The following is a 16,030-nucleotide window of genomic DNA, read 5'->3' on the forward strand; positions in this document are numbered from 1 at the left end:
AACTGGGTCATACAGCCACTTCATGTTTAGACTTAAAAGAATGCCAATTTCACACTCCGAAAAATGATGGTTCTGCCGCCACTCTACGAACCTCGCAGTCCGAGTTATAACGGTTATACGTTTTTTAGTAACTGTTGGACAAGGTGAGTACATTCCATAGCTCGGCCAACTCAGTAAGGTCATGAACAGCGGGTATAAGATTATGAAGCCCAATGAGGGTGTCTTTTGCCCGTGGATCCAGCTATGAGAGGCTGTGCATTGTGACCTGATGGAATTGGGATGGTTCCCCTCCCCCACCAACCATCTCCACATGGCATGCCAGTAACTGAAACATGTAAGCTCATCTTTAATACATCTTTATTTTGTAATTGCCTGTACATACTGTAATTGTCTCGTTTGTAACATCTTTTATGTACTTTTTTTAAACACTGCTTATTTCTTTTTGGAGTAAAAGCTATAATATTTACTAGTTTTGTTTTCCTTGCTCTAATAACTTATTGCCACGTCCTCCAAACTAAATCAACGCTACTGATTGGGTTGGCTCCTGCCCCGATATTAATCATAAGAACTAGGAGTTGGTGGCAGCAAAGAGTTCTGGGCTTTTGGGGAGACTCTGGCAGTGATGGACGGAGATTTATAAGTGTATTTCCCTCCTGAGACTGGGAATAGTTATATTGCCCTCACTTTAGCGCGCCCAATAGGTAATACACAGCAAGGCAGCCCTTCTGGCGACTACTTATCCTAGGTGTAGTTCCCGGAATGACATGAGGGTAAGGGGGTGCCAGAGAGCTGCAAGTTCCAAACCAGAACTGGAAAGTGGGATATAAAATATCCCCCGACAAACTGGGGGCAACCAAACACCCCCAGTTAATGACAGGCTGTATAGGTAGTGGTCCTGATCTTGCCTCCATCCTCAGAGCATTGGTCTCCATGTTCCTGTCTCCATCCTCATAGCATTGGTCTTCATGGTCGTGCCTCCATCCTCACAGCATTGGTCTTCATATGACCCTGAAGTCATCACGTGTCACCATCATTAAACATTTCAGACTCCGCTCAACACACAGGATATTTTTTATTGACAAAGTTTTTAACTAACATCATTTACTACTGTGGAAAATAAAACCTGTGCTCAGAAGTGTCATCCGGCCTCGGCTGTGATGGGACAATGGGGACTTCAACTCTTATATGAGGGGGTGTCTGAGTGTTTCCCTTTGGAACAATGGCAAATAATGCAATAATGTGATAGACAAATCCACAGAGGTTCAGATGAACCGCGCCGGCCGACATATTGACGGACTTTCTGTACTTTGCCTTCATGCAATAATATTATTGGTGTGTATCAGTCCAGAGTTCAGTCCATGAGGTGTGTCTGTCACACTAGTCTTTAATCCGATATTCATAGGTCAGGATAGAGAAATTGGAGAATCTTCCAAACAGTGATGGAATGATCTTCACATCCGTTTTTTCGAAGCCTAATTTTTCATACAATTTATGAGCAGCGACTTGTATCATTGACGTTTCCAGAGTCAGCATTTTGTAGCCACGTTGTTGAGTGAAGTCCATGACCTTCTGGCACAAAGCGCTGGCGATTCCTAGATGTCTTTTGTCCTTAGCCACTGACAGCCGTCTCAACACCATGACTTCACTAGAGCGGGGGGCTGACTGAACGCCCACCATGCCTACGACCCTGCCGTTAGTCTCCACCACCCAGAAACAAGAGTTGTTACTTGCCATGTAGGACTCCTCAATGTCGAGCAAGTCTTCTCTCTGGCACTTGTCCACATACTGGTGGTACTCTGAGGTCAGTAAGCGCCGTCCTGCAGTTAACACAATGGCCAGGCTTACTAGAGAGAGTAGGTAGGACCTGGAGATTAGGAACAGGGTGATGATGGATATGAAGAGCACAAACTGGGCCTGGGGAAGCTTCAGCAAGTAGACATAAGCGGCCGGGATGTGCTCCACCATGCCTTCAGCAAACAGCATACGGACGGCATTGTAGTCCCGATTCTTGTACACCCGTATGGTGTAGTCAGCCATGGTCCCACAGTGCTATACGTGGAAGAACCTGTTGAGACAGAAGATAGGTAGAACCTTAAAATCTCAGCCATATATATACCTTCATGACGAAATTATACAATACTTACACAATCCTGAGCATAAATGAGTACACCCCCTTTGAAAAGTCAGATTTTAATAAATATCTGATAGAACACAAGAACATTTTCCAATATTTTGACAATTGAGTTTCATAGAACATTTTTCCCCTATAACATCAGTGAGGTTATAATATACGGTAACTCTCATTACAAAAGCTTCAGTTTTATTCAAATTAATTGATGCAAAAATGAATGCGCCCCCATCATTATCTCCTCCATATTGTATTGTGTGTGACCTCCATGATGTGTGAGGAGGCACCGAGTCTTCTAGGCCTGGAAGGAACAAGGTGGTGACATCCATCTTTCTCCATCTCCAGAACGAGTTCTAGAGCCTGGATGCCGGATGGAAAGTGATGACTTGTCTCCAGAGCTCTCCATAGGGGTCCGGTTGTCAGGGTACACTTGGCCACTGAGTCACTTGTTCTTCCCCAGAAATGCAGCAGATGTGAGTTTTAGGTTATTGTCTGTGTAAAGTGCCATCTGCCGAGGACTGGAGAGATGGTGGCATCTTCTCTGTCACTACAGAGCAGCACATCACCAGCAGCTCATGTGTCCCCCTACATCAGCAGCTCATGTGCCCAACACCAGCAGGGGTCATGCACCCCCAACACCACCAGCTCATGTGCTCCCCCAACACCAACAGCTCATGTGGCCCCCAACACAAGCAAGGCTCATGTGTTCCCCAACACCAGCAGCTCATGTACCCCCCGACACTAGCAGGGCTCATGCACCCCCAACACCACCAGCTCATGTGCTCCCCGGCACCAACAGCTCATGTGCCCCCCGTCACTAGCAGGGCTCATGCAGCTCCATGTAGGACACAGCCAAAACCAGGTCTCACTGTAAGCACCATGCATTTTTGCTTGTACACCTCACCATACAGTTATGAAGCCATTAGTTCTAAAAAACCTTTCTCTTGGTCTCATTCCCCAGAGCAGAGTGCCAGTGTCTCCATATTTCTCACCCTGAGCCCCAGCACATTGTAGGAGGCTTTTTTGTGTCTGGATTTTAGGAGCGGTTCCTCCGTGGACGCCCCCCATGCTGTCGCTCCTCTGCAGTGTGCACTGGTTTGTGTCCCCCGGTTCGGCTTTGCATTTCTTTAGATAATGGCAGGAAACTTACAGGCGGAATTTTGTTCCCCCTTCTCACCAGAAGACGTTCCTGTTTAGGTGGTCACTTACATGGTCGCTTGGACGTCTCTGAGATTCTGCAGTTGCAGCTTTCTTACATTTTCTATCTCTTTTGCTCCAGTATCTGACTGGTCAGTGAAGTTTCACTGATCTCCTTGTAGCCGTCACCTTTCTTGTGTACAGAAATGATTTTCTTTCTCAGGTCTTGTGACATTTCTCTTCCATGTGGTGCCATTGCTGACAGCATGAAATGGTAAAGGGTTTTCTTTTTCAGGATCACCCTCTTATAGTCGCCCGTGTTATGGACACCGGTGTAATGAAGAATACCAATCTGAGGGGGACTTCTTGTTTAATTTGAATTTTGGAGTTTAAACTTTAGCTCTTCTCCTGAGACTTTCATTGGGGTGTACTCATTTTTGCAACATTTCTGGAATCAATTTGTTAGTAAAATTTCTTCTTTGGGGTCCAAAATATATAGTGTTTGCAACGGCCGACAGTTGTGGGAGTATTCTGTAGTATCGTATCCCACAGAAAGTGTTGAACTAACGGTTTTCTAACAAATCTGTTGGGGTGTACTCATTTATGCTGGGCACTGTATGTGGAAAGCAGAGGAGACTGTTCCTGGTATATTGGCCATGATGAAAATCATAGACAAAGGTAAGGATCCATGAGTAAATCAGAATGGAGCTCGGAAGATCTACCCCATCATGGAAGAAGGAGAAGAAGTGGAAGAAAGATCATGAAATGGAAGAAGAAAAGAAGGAAAGAATGAGGAGGAAAGAATGAGGAGGAAATAATGAGGGGAAGGAAAGAATGAGGAGGAAAAAATGAAAAGGAGGAAGGAACGAGAAGAACAGAATGAGAAGGACGACAGAATGAAAAGGACGACAGAATGAAAAGGACGACAGAATGAGAAGGACGACAGAATGAGAAGGACGACAGAATGAGAAGGACGACAGAATGAGAAGGACGACAGAATGAGAAGGACGACAGAATGAGAAGGACGACAGAATGAGAAGGACGACAGAATGAGAAGGACGACAGAATGAGAAGGAGGACTAGGAAAATATGAGAAAAAAATGAGAATGAGGAAAGATTGAGGAGAAAAGAATTAGAAAGAGGAGGAAAGAATGTGAAATAGGAAGAAACTTGATTTCAGCCAGTAAATTCTATTTGAATGAGCCCCAATTACAGACCCCAAAGTACAATAAGAGGAAGACCTGGGAAGGGGATAAAATACAATACAGTGTCCTCCTGACCTCATCCTGGTGCTGTCCGTGCCACTGGAGATCCCCAGCTGTCCTGTGCTTTCTCCTGGAGGCACCTGCTCTGGCTCTTCACTGATGCTTTGGACGCCACTGACTAGGCCTCAGCACATCGTGACGTCATGATATTATAACTATGTCGCCCCATGTGCCACAATGTCATAATGAGCATCGAGACCTAATCGGTGGCCTGAGAAGTGTCACCGAGGAGTAAAGAGGAAACCAGAGCAGGTGCCTAAAGGAGTGAGCGGAGGATGGGCAGAAGGCGGCAACACGGGCAGCACAGGGCGGGTGAGCAGGACATTATATTACGGTATTTTTATAACTTTTCCACTACATACAGTTATATGAAAAAGTTTGGGCACCCCTATTAATCTTAAGCTTAATGTTTTATAAAAATTGTTTTTTTGCAACAGCTATTTCAGTTTCATATATCTAATAACTGTTGGACACAGTAATGTTTCTGCCTTGAAATGAGGTTTATTGTACTAACAGAAAATGTGCAATCTGCATTCAAACACAATTTGACAGGTGCATAAGTATGGGCACCCTTATCATTTTCTTGTGTTAAATACTCCTACCTACTTTTTACTGACTTACTAAAGCACTTTTTTTGGTTTTGTAACCTCATTGAGCTTTGAACTTCATAGCCAGGTGTATGCAATCATGAGAAAAGCTACTTAAAGTGGCAACTTGCAAGTTGTTCTCCTGTTTGAATCTCCTCTGAAGAGTGGCATCATGGGCTCCTCAAAACAACTGTCAAATGATCTGAAAACAAAGATTATTCAACTTAGTTGTTCAGGGAAAGGATACAAAAAGCTGTCTCAGAGATTTAACCTGTCAATTTCCACTGTGAGGAACATAGTAAGGAAATGGAAGAACACAGGTACAGTTCTTGTTAAGGCCAGAAGTGGCAGGCCAAGAAAAACATCAGAAAGGCAGAGAAGAAGAATGGTGAGATCAGTCAAGGACAATCCTCAGACCATCTCCAGAGAGCTGCAGCATCAACTTGCTGCAGATGGTGTCACTGTGTATCGGTCAACTATACAACGCACTTTGCACAAGGAGAAGCTGTATGGGAGAGTGATGCGTAAGAAGCCGTTTCTGCAAGCACGCCACAAACAGAGTCGGCTGAGGTATGCAAACGCACATTTGGAGAAGGCAATTTCTTTTTGGAAGAAGGTCCTGTGGACTGATGAAACCAACATTGAGTTGTTTGGTCATACAAAAAGGCGTTATGCATGGCGGCAAAAAACCACAGCATTCCAAGAAAAACACTTGCTACCCACAGTAAAATTTGGTGGAGGTTCCATCATGCTTTGGGGCTGTGTGGCCAATGCCGGCACCGGGAATCTTGTTAAAGTTGAGGGACGCATGGATTCCTCTCAGTATCAGCAGATTCTTGACAATAATGTTCATGAATCAGTGACAAAGTTGAAGTTACGCAGGGGATGGATCTTTCAGCAAGACAATGATCCAAAACACCGCTCCAAATCTACTCAGGCATTCATGCAGAGGAACAATTACACTGTTCTGGAATGGCCATCCCAGTCCCCAGACCTGAATATCATTGAACATCTGTGGGATCATTTGAAGAGGGCTGTCCATGCTCGGCGACCATCAAACTTAACTGAACTGGAATTGTTTTGTAAAGAGGAATGGTCAAAAATACCTTCATCCAGGATCCAGGAACTCATTAAAAGCTACAGGAAGCGACTAGAGGCTGTTATTTTTGCAAAAGGAGGATCTACTAAATATTAATGTCACTTTTCTGGTGAGGTGCCCATACTTATGCACCTGTCATATTTTGTTTGAATGCAGATTTCACATTTTCTGTTAGTACAATAAACCTCATTTCAAGGCAGAAACATTACTGCGTCCAACAGTTATTAGATATATGAAACTGAAATAGCTGTTGCAAAAAAAACAATTTTTATAAAACATTAAGCTTAAGATTAATAGGGGTGCCCAAACTTTTTCATATAGCTGTATGAATCCAGGAAAATTGAATCCCAAAAAATTCCCATTTTATAGAAGCCACAAATTTTGGGAAATTTTAACCTCATTTGATTAAGAATTGATTCGCTCGTCCTTGTTCTTTCAGGACCGACCCGTTTCCTAGAAGCCTGAAAGGTTAATCTTCTTGGACTGTTGGGCGACAACCACACAGGGAAGATCTTATGGCTGCACCCAGTTCTCACCCAATTCCGGCCACAAACGAAAGTACTTGCAGCAGAAGAGGATGGCGGCTCTCATGAGTGACAGATCGGAGGGGGAAGAGTCCTGTGTGGTGGGGGATTACCAGACCCACCTGTGGATGGTGGAGGTGACCGTCTTCTCCTGACTTGCCTGCAGACACTGGAGAGTCACCTGTCGTCTTTATCATAATAACCTGCCGACTCCACCTCTACCACTGAGGATACGGAACAATGTCATCTACAGATGTGACAGGGTGAAAGGTCTAACATGGGGGATGGTGGGAAACCTGGGCAGAAGTGCTGAAGGCTCCCACACCCATTAACTCTTTTTGAACCTCTGGTAGATAAGACAATTTTTGCATCTCACATATTAACTCTTCATCTGTAGGTAACCTGAGCACCGACAACCTAAAGAATATAAGGGCATATTAGCTGCAGTAACCCACTCAGAAGCTTCTTCATGCAACTCTGATGCACAGTGATGAGTTAGGAACCCGGAGGGAAAGAGGAGTATGGAGGGAACAGAGAGGTCTGGAGAGGAGAGAGGAGCCTGGAGAGGACAGGGAATCCTGGATAGGACAGAGGAGCCTGGAGAGGACAGAGGAGCCTGGAGAGGACAGAGGAGCCTGGAGAGGACAGAGGAGTCCGGAGAGAACAGAGGAGTCCGGAGAGAACAGAGGAGCCTGGAGAGGACAGAGGAGCCTGGAGAGGACAGAGGAGCCTGGAGAGGACAGAGGAGCCTGGAGAGGACAGAGGAGCCTGGAGAGGACAGAGGAGCCTGGAGAGGACAGAGGAGTCCGGAGAGAACAGAGGAGTCCGGAGAGAACAGAGGAGCCTGGAGAGGACAGGGAATCCTGGATAGGACAGAGGAGCCTGGAGAGGACAGAGGAGCCTGGAGAGGACAGAGGAGTCCGGAGAGAACAGAGGAGTCCGGAGAGAACAGAGGAGCCTGTGGAGAGGACAGAGGAGCCTGTGGAGAGGACAGAGGAGCCTGTGGAGAGGACAGAGGAGCCTGGAGAGGACAGAGGAGCCTGGAGAGGACAGAGGAGCCTGGAGAGGACAGAGGAGCCCGGAGAGGACAGAGGAGCCCGGAGAGAACAGAGGAGTCCGGAGAGAACAGAGGAGCCTGTGGAGAGGACAGAGGAGCCTGGAGAGGACAGAGGAGCCTGGAGAGGACAGAGGAGCCTGGAGAGGACAGAGAAGCCTGGAGAGGACAGAGAAGCCTGGAGAGGACAGAGAAGCCTAGAGAGGACAGGAGAGCGGAGCCCGAGGAGGACAGAGGAGCGGAGACCGGGGAGGACAGAGGAGCGGAGACCGGGGAGGACAGAGGAGCGGAGACCGGGGAGGACAGAGGAGCGGAGACCGGGGAGGACAGAGGAGCGGAGACCGGGGAGGACAGAGGAGCGGAGACCGGGGACGACAGAGGAGCGGAGACCGGGGAGGACAGAGGAGCGGAGACCGGGGAGGACAGAGGAGCGGAGACCGGGGAGGACAGAGGAGCGGAGACCGGGGAGGACAGAGGAGCGGAGACCGGGGAGGACAGAGGAGCGGAGACCGGGGAGGACAGAGGAGCGGAGACCGGGGAGGACAGAGGAGCGGAGACCGGGGAGGACAGAGGAGCGGAGACCGGGGAGGACAGAGGAGCGGAGACCGGGGAGGACAGAGGAGCGGAGACCGGGGAGGACAGAGGAGCGGAGACCGGGGAGGACAGAGGAGCGGAGACCGGGGATGAAAGGCGAGCCAGGGAGGACAGAGGAGAGGAGTGTCTGGGAAGGACAGGGGAGCCCGGAGAGGACAGAGGGGTCTGGGGCGGGAGGTGACTGAAGAGTCTGGAAGAGCCTCTTGAGAGGACAGAGGAGTCTGTAGGAGACAGGGAGCCTGGCTAGGTCAGAGTAGTATGGAGTGGACAGAGGAATCTGGAGAGGACTGAGGAGTCTGGAGACATCAGTCTTGAGAAACCTACAGGAGACTGAAAAGCTTGGAGGGGACATAGGTGACTTAGGGGCCCTCTTCAGTCTGTATGGCAGCAGTTGTCCATACAGGATACATGCCACACTATTCTTTTGTGTACTGAGCACTTAAGAAAGAAAACCTGGGTGTGAAGACATCAGTGGAAGCTTTAGATCACTTTGTTCTCCATCAGAAGCTGATGACACTCAGACAAACCTTGTGCTGCTCATACACATATTTATCTCACTGAGGTCCATCAGAAATATAAAGAGTCTTCCGATGTGAAACAACTCACCCATGGGAAACAATAAATGTATCCAGCTCAGAGATGAGAGACTTCATGGTCATGGAGGAGCCAGCGATCATGGGTGTTGGTGGAATTATGCAATCTCTGTGTATATCACAGAAATGATCTTACAAACACTAAAAGCAGAACTCAGAGAGATTTTCCAAAGACAGTAAGTTGTTCCCTATTGATAGGAAAAATAACGATCCTGAGAAAGGGGCTTAATCCAAGCGGCTGCTGGAAGAAGCCACTGCTGAACCGTTTTTGGGATCTTTGGGGTTTGCAGTCAGATCTCCAATGATCAATATTCTATGGTTGGAAAAAAAAAAAAAAGTTCCTCTATTAAGAAAACCCTTTATACTCATAGCATAAAATATGAAGACAAAACCAGCAGATATACAGTGGATCCAGAGCTGAACACTATGAGCAAAAGGCGACCTACTCCCTGAAGGTAAATTTCTGCCTTTCATCGTACTCATCTCACAGAATGTAATGTATTAACGCCTCATGACTCATTTTACATGATTTCTGGTCATGGTTATATCGGTTATGATGCTGTTCTTGCCTCCATCCTCATAGCATTGGTCTTCATGGTCCTGCTTCCATCCTCAAGAGCACTGGTCTTCATAGTTCTGCCTCCATCCTCATAGCGTTGGTCTTCATGGTCCTGCCTCTATCCTCATAGCATTGGTCTTCATGGTCCTGCCTTCATCCTCATAGCATTGGTCTTCATGGTCCTGCCTCTATCCTCATAGCATTGGTCTTCATGTTCCTGTCTCCATCCTCATAGCATTGGTCTTCATGGTCCTGCCTCCATCCTCATAGCGTTGGTCTTCATGGTCCTGTCTCCATCCTCATAGCATTGGTCTTCATAGTTCTGCCTCCATCCTCATAGCGTTGGTCTTCATGGTCCTGCCTCTATCCTCATAGCATTGGTCTTCATGGTCCTGCCTTCATCCTCATAGCATTGGTCTTCATGGTCCTGCCTCTATCCTCATAGCATTGGTCTTCATGTTCCTGTCTCCATCCTCATAGCATTGGTCTTCATGGTCCTGCCTCCATCCTCATAGCGTTGGTCTTCATGGTCCTGCCTCTATCCTCATAGCATTGGTCTTCAAGGTCCTGCCTCCATCCTCATAGCGTTGGTCTTCATGGTCCTGTCTCCATCCTCATAGCATTGGTCTTCATGGTCCTGCCTTCATCCTCATAGCATTGGTCTTCATGGTCCTGCCTTCATCCTCATAGCATTGGTCTTCATGGTCCTGCCTTCATCCTCATAGCATTGGTCTTCATGGTCCTGCCTCTATCCTAATAGCATTGGTCTTCATGGTCCTGCCTTCATCCTCATAGCATTGGTCTTCATGTTCCTGTCTCCATCCTCATAGCATTGGTCTTCATGGTCCTGTCTCCATCCTCATAGCGTTGGTCTTCATGGTCCTGTCTCCATCCTCATAGCATTGGTCTTCATGGTCCTGTCTCCATCCTCATAGCATTGGTCTTCATGGTCCTGTCTCCATCCTCATAGCATTGGTCTTCATGTTCCTGTCTCCATCCTCATAGCATTGGTCTTCATGGTCGTGCCTCCATCCTCATAGCATTGGTCTTCATATGACCCTGAAGTCGTCAGGTGTTACCACCATTAACCATTTCAGACTCCGCTCAACACACAGGATATTTTTTATTGACAAAGTTTTTACTAACATCATTTACTACTGTGGAAAATAAAACCTGTGCTCAGAAGTGTCATCCGGCCTCGGCTGTGATGGGACAATGAGGACCTCAACTCTTATATGAGGGGGTGTCTGAGTGTTTCCCTTTGGAACAATGGCAAATAATGCAATAATGTGATAGACAAATCCACAGAGGTTCAGATGAACCGCGCCGGCCGACATATTCACGGACTTTCTGTACTTTGCCTTCATGCAATAATAAAATTGGTGTGTATCAGTCCAGAGTTCAGTCCATGAGGTGTGTCTGTCACACTAGTCTTTAATCCGATATTCATAGGTCAGGATAGAGAAATTGGCGAATCTTCCAATCAATGATGGAACGATCTTCACATCTGTTTTTTCGAATCCTAATTTTTCATACAATTTATGAGCAGCGACTTGTATCATTGACGTTTCCAGAGTCAACATTTTGTAGCCACGTTGTCGAGTGAAGTCCATGACCTTCTGGCACAAAGCGCTGGCGATTCCTAGATGTCTTTTGTCCTTAGCCACTGACAGCCGTCTCAACACCATGACTTCACTAGAGCGGGGGGCTGACTGAACGCCCACCATGCCTATGACCCTGCCGTTAGTCTCCACCACCCAGAAACAAGAGTTGTTACTTGCCATGTAGGACTCCTCAATGTCGAGCAAGTCTTCTCTCTGGCACTTGTCCACATACTGGTGGTACTCGGAGGTCAGTAAGCGCCGTCCTGCAGTGAACACAATGGCCAGGCTTACTAGAGAGAGTAGGTAGGACCTGGAGATTAGAAGTAGGGTGATGAAGGATATGAAGAGCACAAACTGGGCCCGGGGAAGCTTCAGCAAGTAGGCACAAGTGGCCGGGATGTGCTCCACCATGCCTTCAGCAAACAGCATACGGACGGCATTGTAGTCCCGGTTCTTGTACACCCGTATGGTGTAGTCAGCCATGGTCCCACAGTGCTATACGTGGAAGAACCTGTGGAGACAGAAGACAAGTAGGAGAACCTCAAAATCTCAGACATTTATGTACTTTCATGATGAAATTATGCAATACTTACACAATGCTGAGCATAAATGAGTACACCCCCCATCAATAACTCCTCCATCTAATGTTGTGTGTGACCTCCATGATGTGTGTGGAGGCACTGAGTCTGCTCCACCTGGAGAGTACAAAGTGGCCACTTATTGCAGCGTTTATCTTTCTCCAGAACGAGTTCTAGAGCCTGGATGCTGGATGGAGAGTGATGACAACTTGTCTCCAGAACTTCCCGTAGGGGTCGGTTGTCAGGAGACACTTGGGCGCTGAGTCACCATCACCTGTTCTTCTCCAGAAACAGAAATGGAGCAGATGGTCGTTTTGTATCACTGTCATGTGGGAAATTGCTGTCTACCGAGGGCCGAGAGATGGCGGCATCTTCTCTGTCTTTATAGAGCAGCACATCTGTGACTTCATGATCCCATCAATAACATGTGCCTCTCGACAACGGCAGCTCACGTGCCCCCCCCGACATCGGCAGCTCATGTTTACCCCCCTGACACCGACAGCTCATGTGTCCACCCCCCGACACTGGAAGCTCATGTGCCCCCTCCGTCACCAGCAGCTCATGTGCCCCCCCCCCCCAACACCGGCAGCTCATGTACCCTCCCCCAACACCGGCAGCTCATGTACCCCCCCCAACACCGGCAGCTCATGTTCCCCCGACACCAGCAGCTCATGTGCCCCCCAACACCTCATGTGCCCCCCAACACCTCATGTGCCCCCCTCGACACTGGAAGCTCATGTTTACCCCATGACACCGACAGCTCATGTGTCCTCCCCCCGACACTGGCAGCTTATGTGCCCCCCCAACACCTCATGTGACCCCCTCATCCTCAACACCGGCAGCTCATGTGCCCCTCCCCCCCCCCCCCGACATCAGGAGCTCATGTGCCCCCCCGAACACCGGCAGTTCATGCGCCCCCCCCTGACACCGGCAGCTCATGTGCCCCCCGACACCAGCAGCTCATGTGCACCCCCAACACCGGTGGCTTATGTGCCCCCGACACCGGCAGCTCATGTGCCCCCCCCAACACCTCATGTGACCCCCTCATCCTTGACACCGGCAGCTCATGTGCCCCCCGACACGTCATGTGCCCCTCCCCCCCGACATCAGGCGCTCATGTGCCCCCCCGAACACCGGCAGTTCATGCGCCCCCCCCTGACACCGGCAGCTCATGTGCCCCCCGACACCAACAGCTCATGTGCCCCCCCGACACCAACAGCTTATGTGCCCCCCCCCGACACCAGCAGCTCATGTGCCCCCCAACACCTCATGTGCCCCCGACACCAGCAGCTCATGTGCCCCCGACACCAGTAACTCATGTGCCCCCCGACACTAGCAGATCATGTGCCTCCTGACATCAGCAGCTCATGTGCCCCCCAACACCTCATGTGCCCCCGACACCAGCAGCTCATGTGCCCCCGACACCAGCAGCTCATGTGCCCCCGACACCAGCAGCTCATGTGCCCCCCGACACCAGCAGCTCAGGTGCCCCCCGACACTAGCAGATCATGTGCCTCCTGACATCAGCAGCTCATGTACCCCCCGACACTAGCAGGGCTCATGCACCCCCAACACCACCAGCTCATGTGCTCCCCGACACCAACAGCTCATGTGCTCCCCGACACCAACAGCTCATGTGCCCCCGACACCAGTAACTCATGTGCCCCCCGACACTAGCAGGGCTCATGCACCCCCAACACCACCAGCTCATGTGCTCCCCGACACCAACAGCTCATGTGCTCCCCGACACCAACAGCTCATGTGCCCCCGACACCAGCAGCTCATGTGCCCCCCGACACTAGCAGATCATGTGCCTCCTGACATCAGCAGCTCATGTACCCCCTGACACTAGCAGGGCTCATGCACCCCCAACACCACCAGCTCATGTGCTCCCCGACACCAACAGCTCATGTGCTCCCCGACACCAACAGCTCATGTGCTCCCCGTCACTAGCAGGGCTCATGCAGCCCCATGTAACGACACAGCCAAAACCAGGTCTCACTGTAAGCACCATGAATTTTTGCTTGTACACCTCACCATACAGTTATGAAGCCATTAGTTCTGAAAACCTCTCTCTTGGTCTCATTCCCCAGAGCAGAGTGCCAGTGTCTCCATATTTCTCACCCTGGGCCCCGGCACACTGTAGGAGGCTTTTTTGTGTCTGGATTTTAGGAGCGGTTCCTCCGTGGACGCCCCCCATGCTGTCGCTCCTCTGCAGTGTGCACTGGTTTGTGTCCCCCGGTTCGGCTTTCCACTTCTTTAGATAATGGCAGGGAACTTACAGGCGGAATTTTGTTCCCCCTTCTCACCAGAAGACGTTCCTGTTTAGGTGGTCACTTACATGGTCGCTTGGATGTCTGAGATTCTGCAGTTGCAGCTTTCTTACATTTTCTATCTCTTTTGCTCCAGTATCTGACTGGTCAGTAAAGTTTCACTGATCTTCTTGTAGCCGTCACCTTTCTTGAGTACAGAAATGATTTTCTTTCTCAGGTCTTGTGACATTTCTCTTCCATGTGGTGCCATTGCTGACAGAATGAAATGGTAAAGGGTTTTGTTTTTCAGGATCACCCTCTTATAGTCGCCCGTGTTATGGACACCGGTGTAATGAAGAATACCAATCTGAGGGGGAATTCTTGTTTAATTTGAATTTTGGATTTTAAACTTTAGTTCTTCTCCTAAGACTTTCATTGGGGTGTACTCATTTTTGCAACATTTCTGGAATCAATTTGTTAGTAAATGTTCTTCTTTGGGGTCCAAAATAACAAATAGTCTTTGAAATCAATGGCCGACAGTTGTGGGAGTATTCTGTAGTGTTGAACTAACGGTTTTCTAACAAATCTGTTGGGGTGTACTCATTTATGCTGGGCACTGTATGTGGAAAGCTGAGGAGCATGTTCATGGTATATTGGCCATGAGGAAAATCATTGGCAAAACTAAGGATCCATGAGTAAATCAGAATGGAGCTCGGAAGATCTACACCATCATGGAAGGAGGAGAAGAAGTGGAAGAAAGATCATGAAATGGAAGAAGAAAAGAATGAGGAGGAAACAATGAAGGAGGAAAAAATGAAGGAGGAGGAAAGAATGAAGGAGGAGGAAAGAATGAAGGAGGAGGAAAGAAGGAGGAAGAAAGAATGAGGAGGAAAGAATGAGAAGGAGGAGGACAGTGTCAAAGAAAAAATTGATACAGGAAAGAAATATATCTTGGCACCGTGTTAGCCAGTAGATAGAAAAATATTTAGAATTGAGAGTCCTCAGTGGTTGATACCTTTTAATGGCGAACTGAAAAGATGGTAACAAATTGCAGCTTTCCAGACTACACAGGTCTCTTCATCAGGCAAAGACTAAAACTAATTCTGAAGAATCACATATTTATGCACAACATAGGGCAGAGAAAAAAAAAAAAAAAAAAAAGAGGGGAAAAAAAACCATGGATGAGCTAGGTGACATGAAGCAGAATTACCATGGGTGATAAACAGTTACGTCCATAAATATTGGGCCAATTCTTAGATAAGGATTGTTTTATTGTCCTGCGATTAGGGTCTCTGTTTGATGACCCCACATGGTCTGATGGGGGAAAGAAAAAATTAAAATTCCTTGAGGTCCCTCATGTTCCCCCGCCAATATGGAATATTGGAATTTCTATACATCCAATATTAATGAGACGTACATTGTTGGCACTGGGATAACTAGGCCAAAAATACACACATTTTCTCATAATCATAAAAAGTCCCAAATCCATAGGGGTAAAATACCGACCAGCACCAGGCCATGCTGGAGCTAAGCGCAGCTAAAATCCCGATAGAACAGAGATCAGTCCGGCCTTCGGTGATCGCTCTGTGACGAGTTATTACATAAATTGGGATTTCCTAAAATGATGAAGTGCTGAGTCCGGCCCACAACCGGGCCCTTGTGAGGTCATCGTAGAGGGGTGAGCGGGTGGGACTGATAAAGACCTATCCCAGTTACCATCAGTGTTCGCCCAGAGATACATATCGTGTATGCAGGCCCTGGTTATGGACAGACCAATCCAAGCGCTCTGAATCGTCTCTGCGATCGGTGTGGTAAGTTCTTCTGTTAATCCCTTTTATTTTATGTACCTGTTTATGCTGTATTGTTTTGTCCCCCAAGTTGTAAAATCATTTGGACATTTGTCATAAACACTGGCTCCCTTTGGATTAACTATAAAATGTAATAGTTCTGTTCCTTCTGTTCTGTAACCATGCCTCAAAGCCACGAGCTACCGCACGGTGTCTAATCGACCAAACCAGAGCGGTGGTGGCGGCAAGTAGTCTGGGGCTGTCAGAGT

General features: G+C 48.2%; 2 protein-coding genes across 6 annotated transcripts; both read right to left on the minus strand.

The window, feature by feature from the left end:
* Positions 1–333: 333 nt before the first annotated feature.
* Positions 334–11,458, minus strand: LOC143793448 (putative N-acetyltransferase camello). Of its 5 annotated transcripts, none has more exons than XM_077280420.1 (2): positions 11,322–11,458; positions 334–2,065 (listed from the first exon to the last, which is right to left on the minus strand). In XM_077280420.1, exon 2 carries the CDS (start codon positions 2,035–2,037, stop codon positions 1,378–1,380), a length of 660 nt encoding a protein of 219 aa, XP_077136535.1. In that variant the 5' UTR covers positions 2,038–2,065; positions 11,322–11,458; the 3' UTR covers positions 334–1,377. The 5 variants fall into 5 exon arrangements, with proteins under 5 accessions (XP_077136535.1, XP_077136538.1, XP_077136534.1 ...); XM_077280423.1 differs by lacking the exon at positions 11,322–11,458 and adding an exon at positions 8,995–10,505; XM_077280419.1 differs by lacking the exon at positions 11,322–11,458 and adding an exon at positions 6,863–7,281.
* Positions 10,645–11,627, minus strand: LOC143793447 (putative N-acetyltransferase camello). The gene has a single exon (XM_077280418.1). It carries the CDS (start codon positions 11,625–11,627, stop codon positions 10,968–10,970), a length of 660 nt encoding a protein of 219 aa, XP_077136533.1. The 3' UTR covers positions 10,645–10,967.
* Positions 11,628–16,030: the final 4,403 nt, after the last annotated feature.

This window comes from Ranitomeya variabilis, chromosome 1, assembly GCF_051348905.1.
Source record: "Ranitomeya variabilis isolate aRanVar5 chromosome 1, aRanVar5.hap1, whole genome shotgun sequence".
Taxonomy (NCBI): domain Eukaryota; kingdom Metazoa; phylum Chordata; class Amphibia; order Anura; family Dendrobatidae; genus Ranitomeya; species Ranitomeya variabilis.

What these genes read in the sequence shown, in the direction of transcription:
- LOC143793448 (XM_077280420.1), bottom strand. Translation starts at nt 2,037, where the DNA reads ATGGCTGACTACACCATACGGGTGTACAAGAATCGGGACTACAATGCC.
- LOC143793447 (XM_077280418.1), bottom strand. Translation starts at nt 11,627, where the DNA reads ATGGCTGACTACACCATACGGGTGTACAAGAACCGGGACTACAATGCC.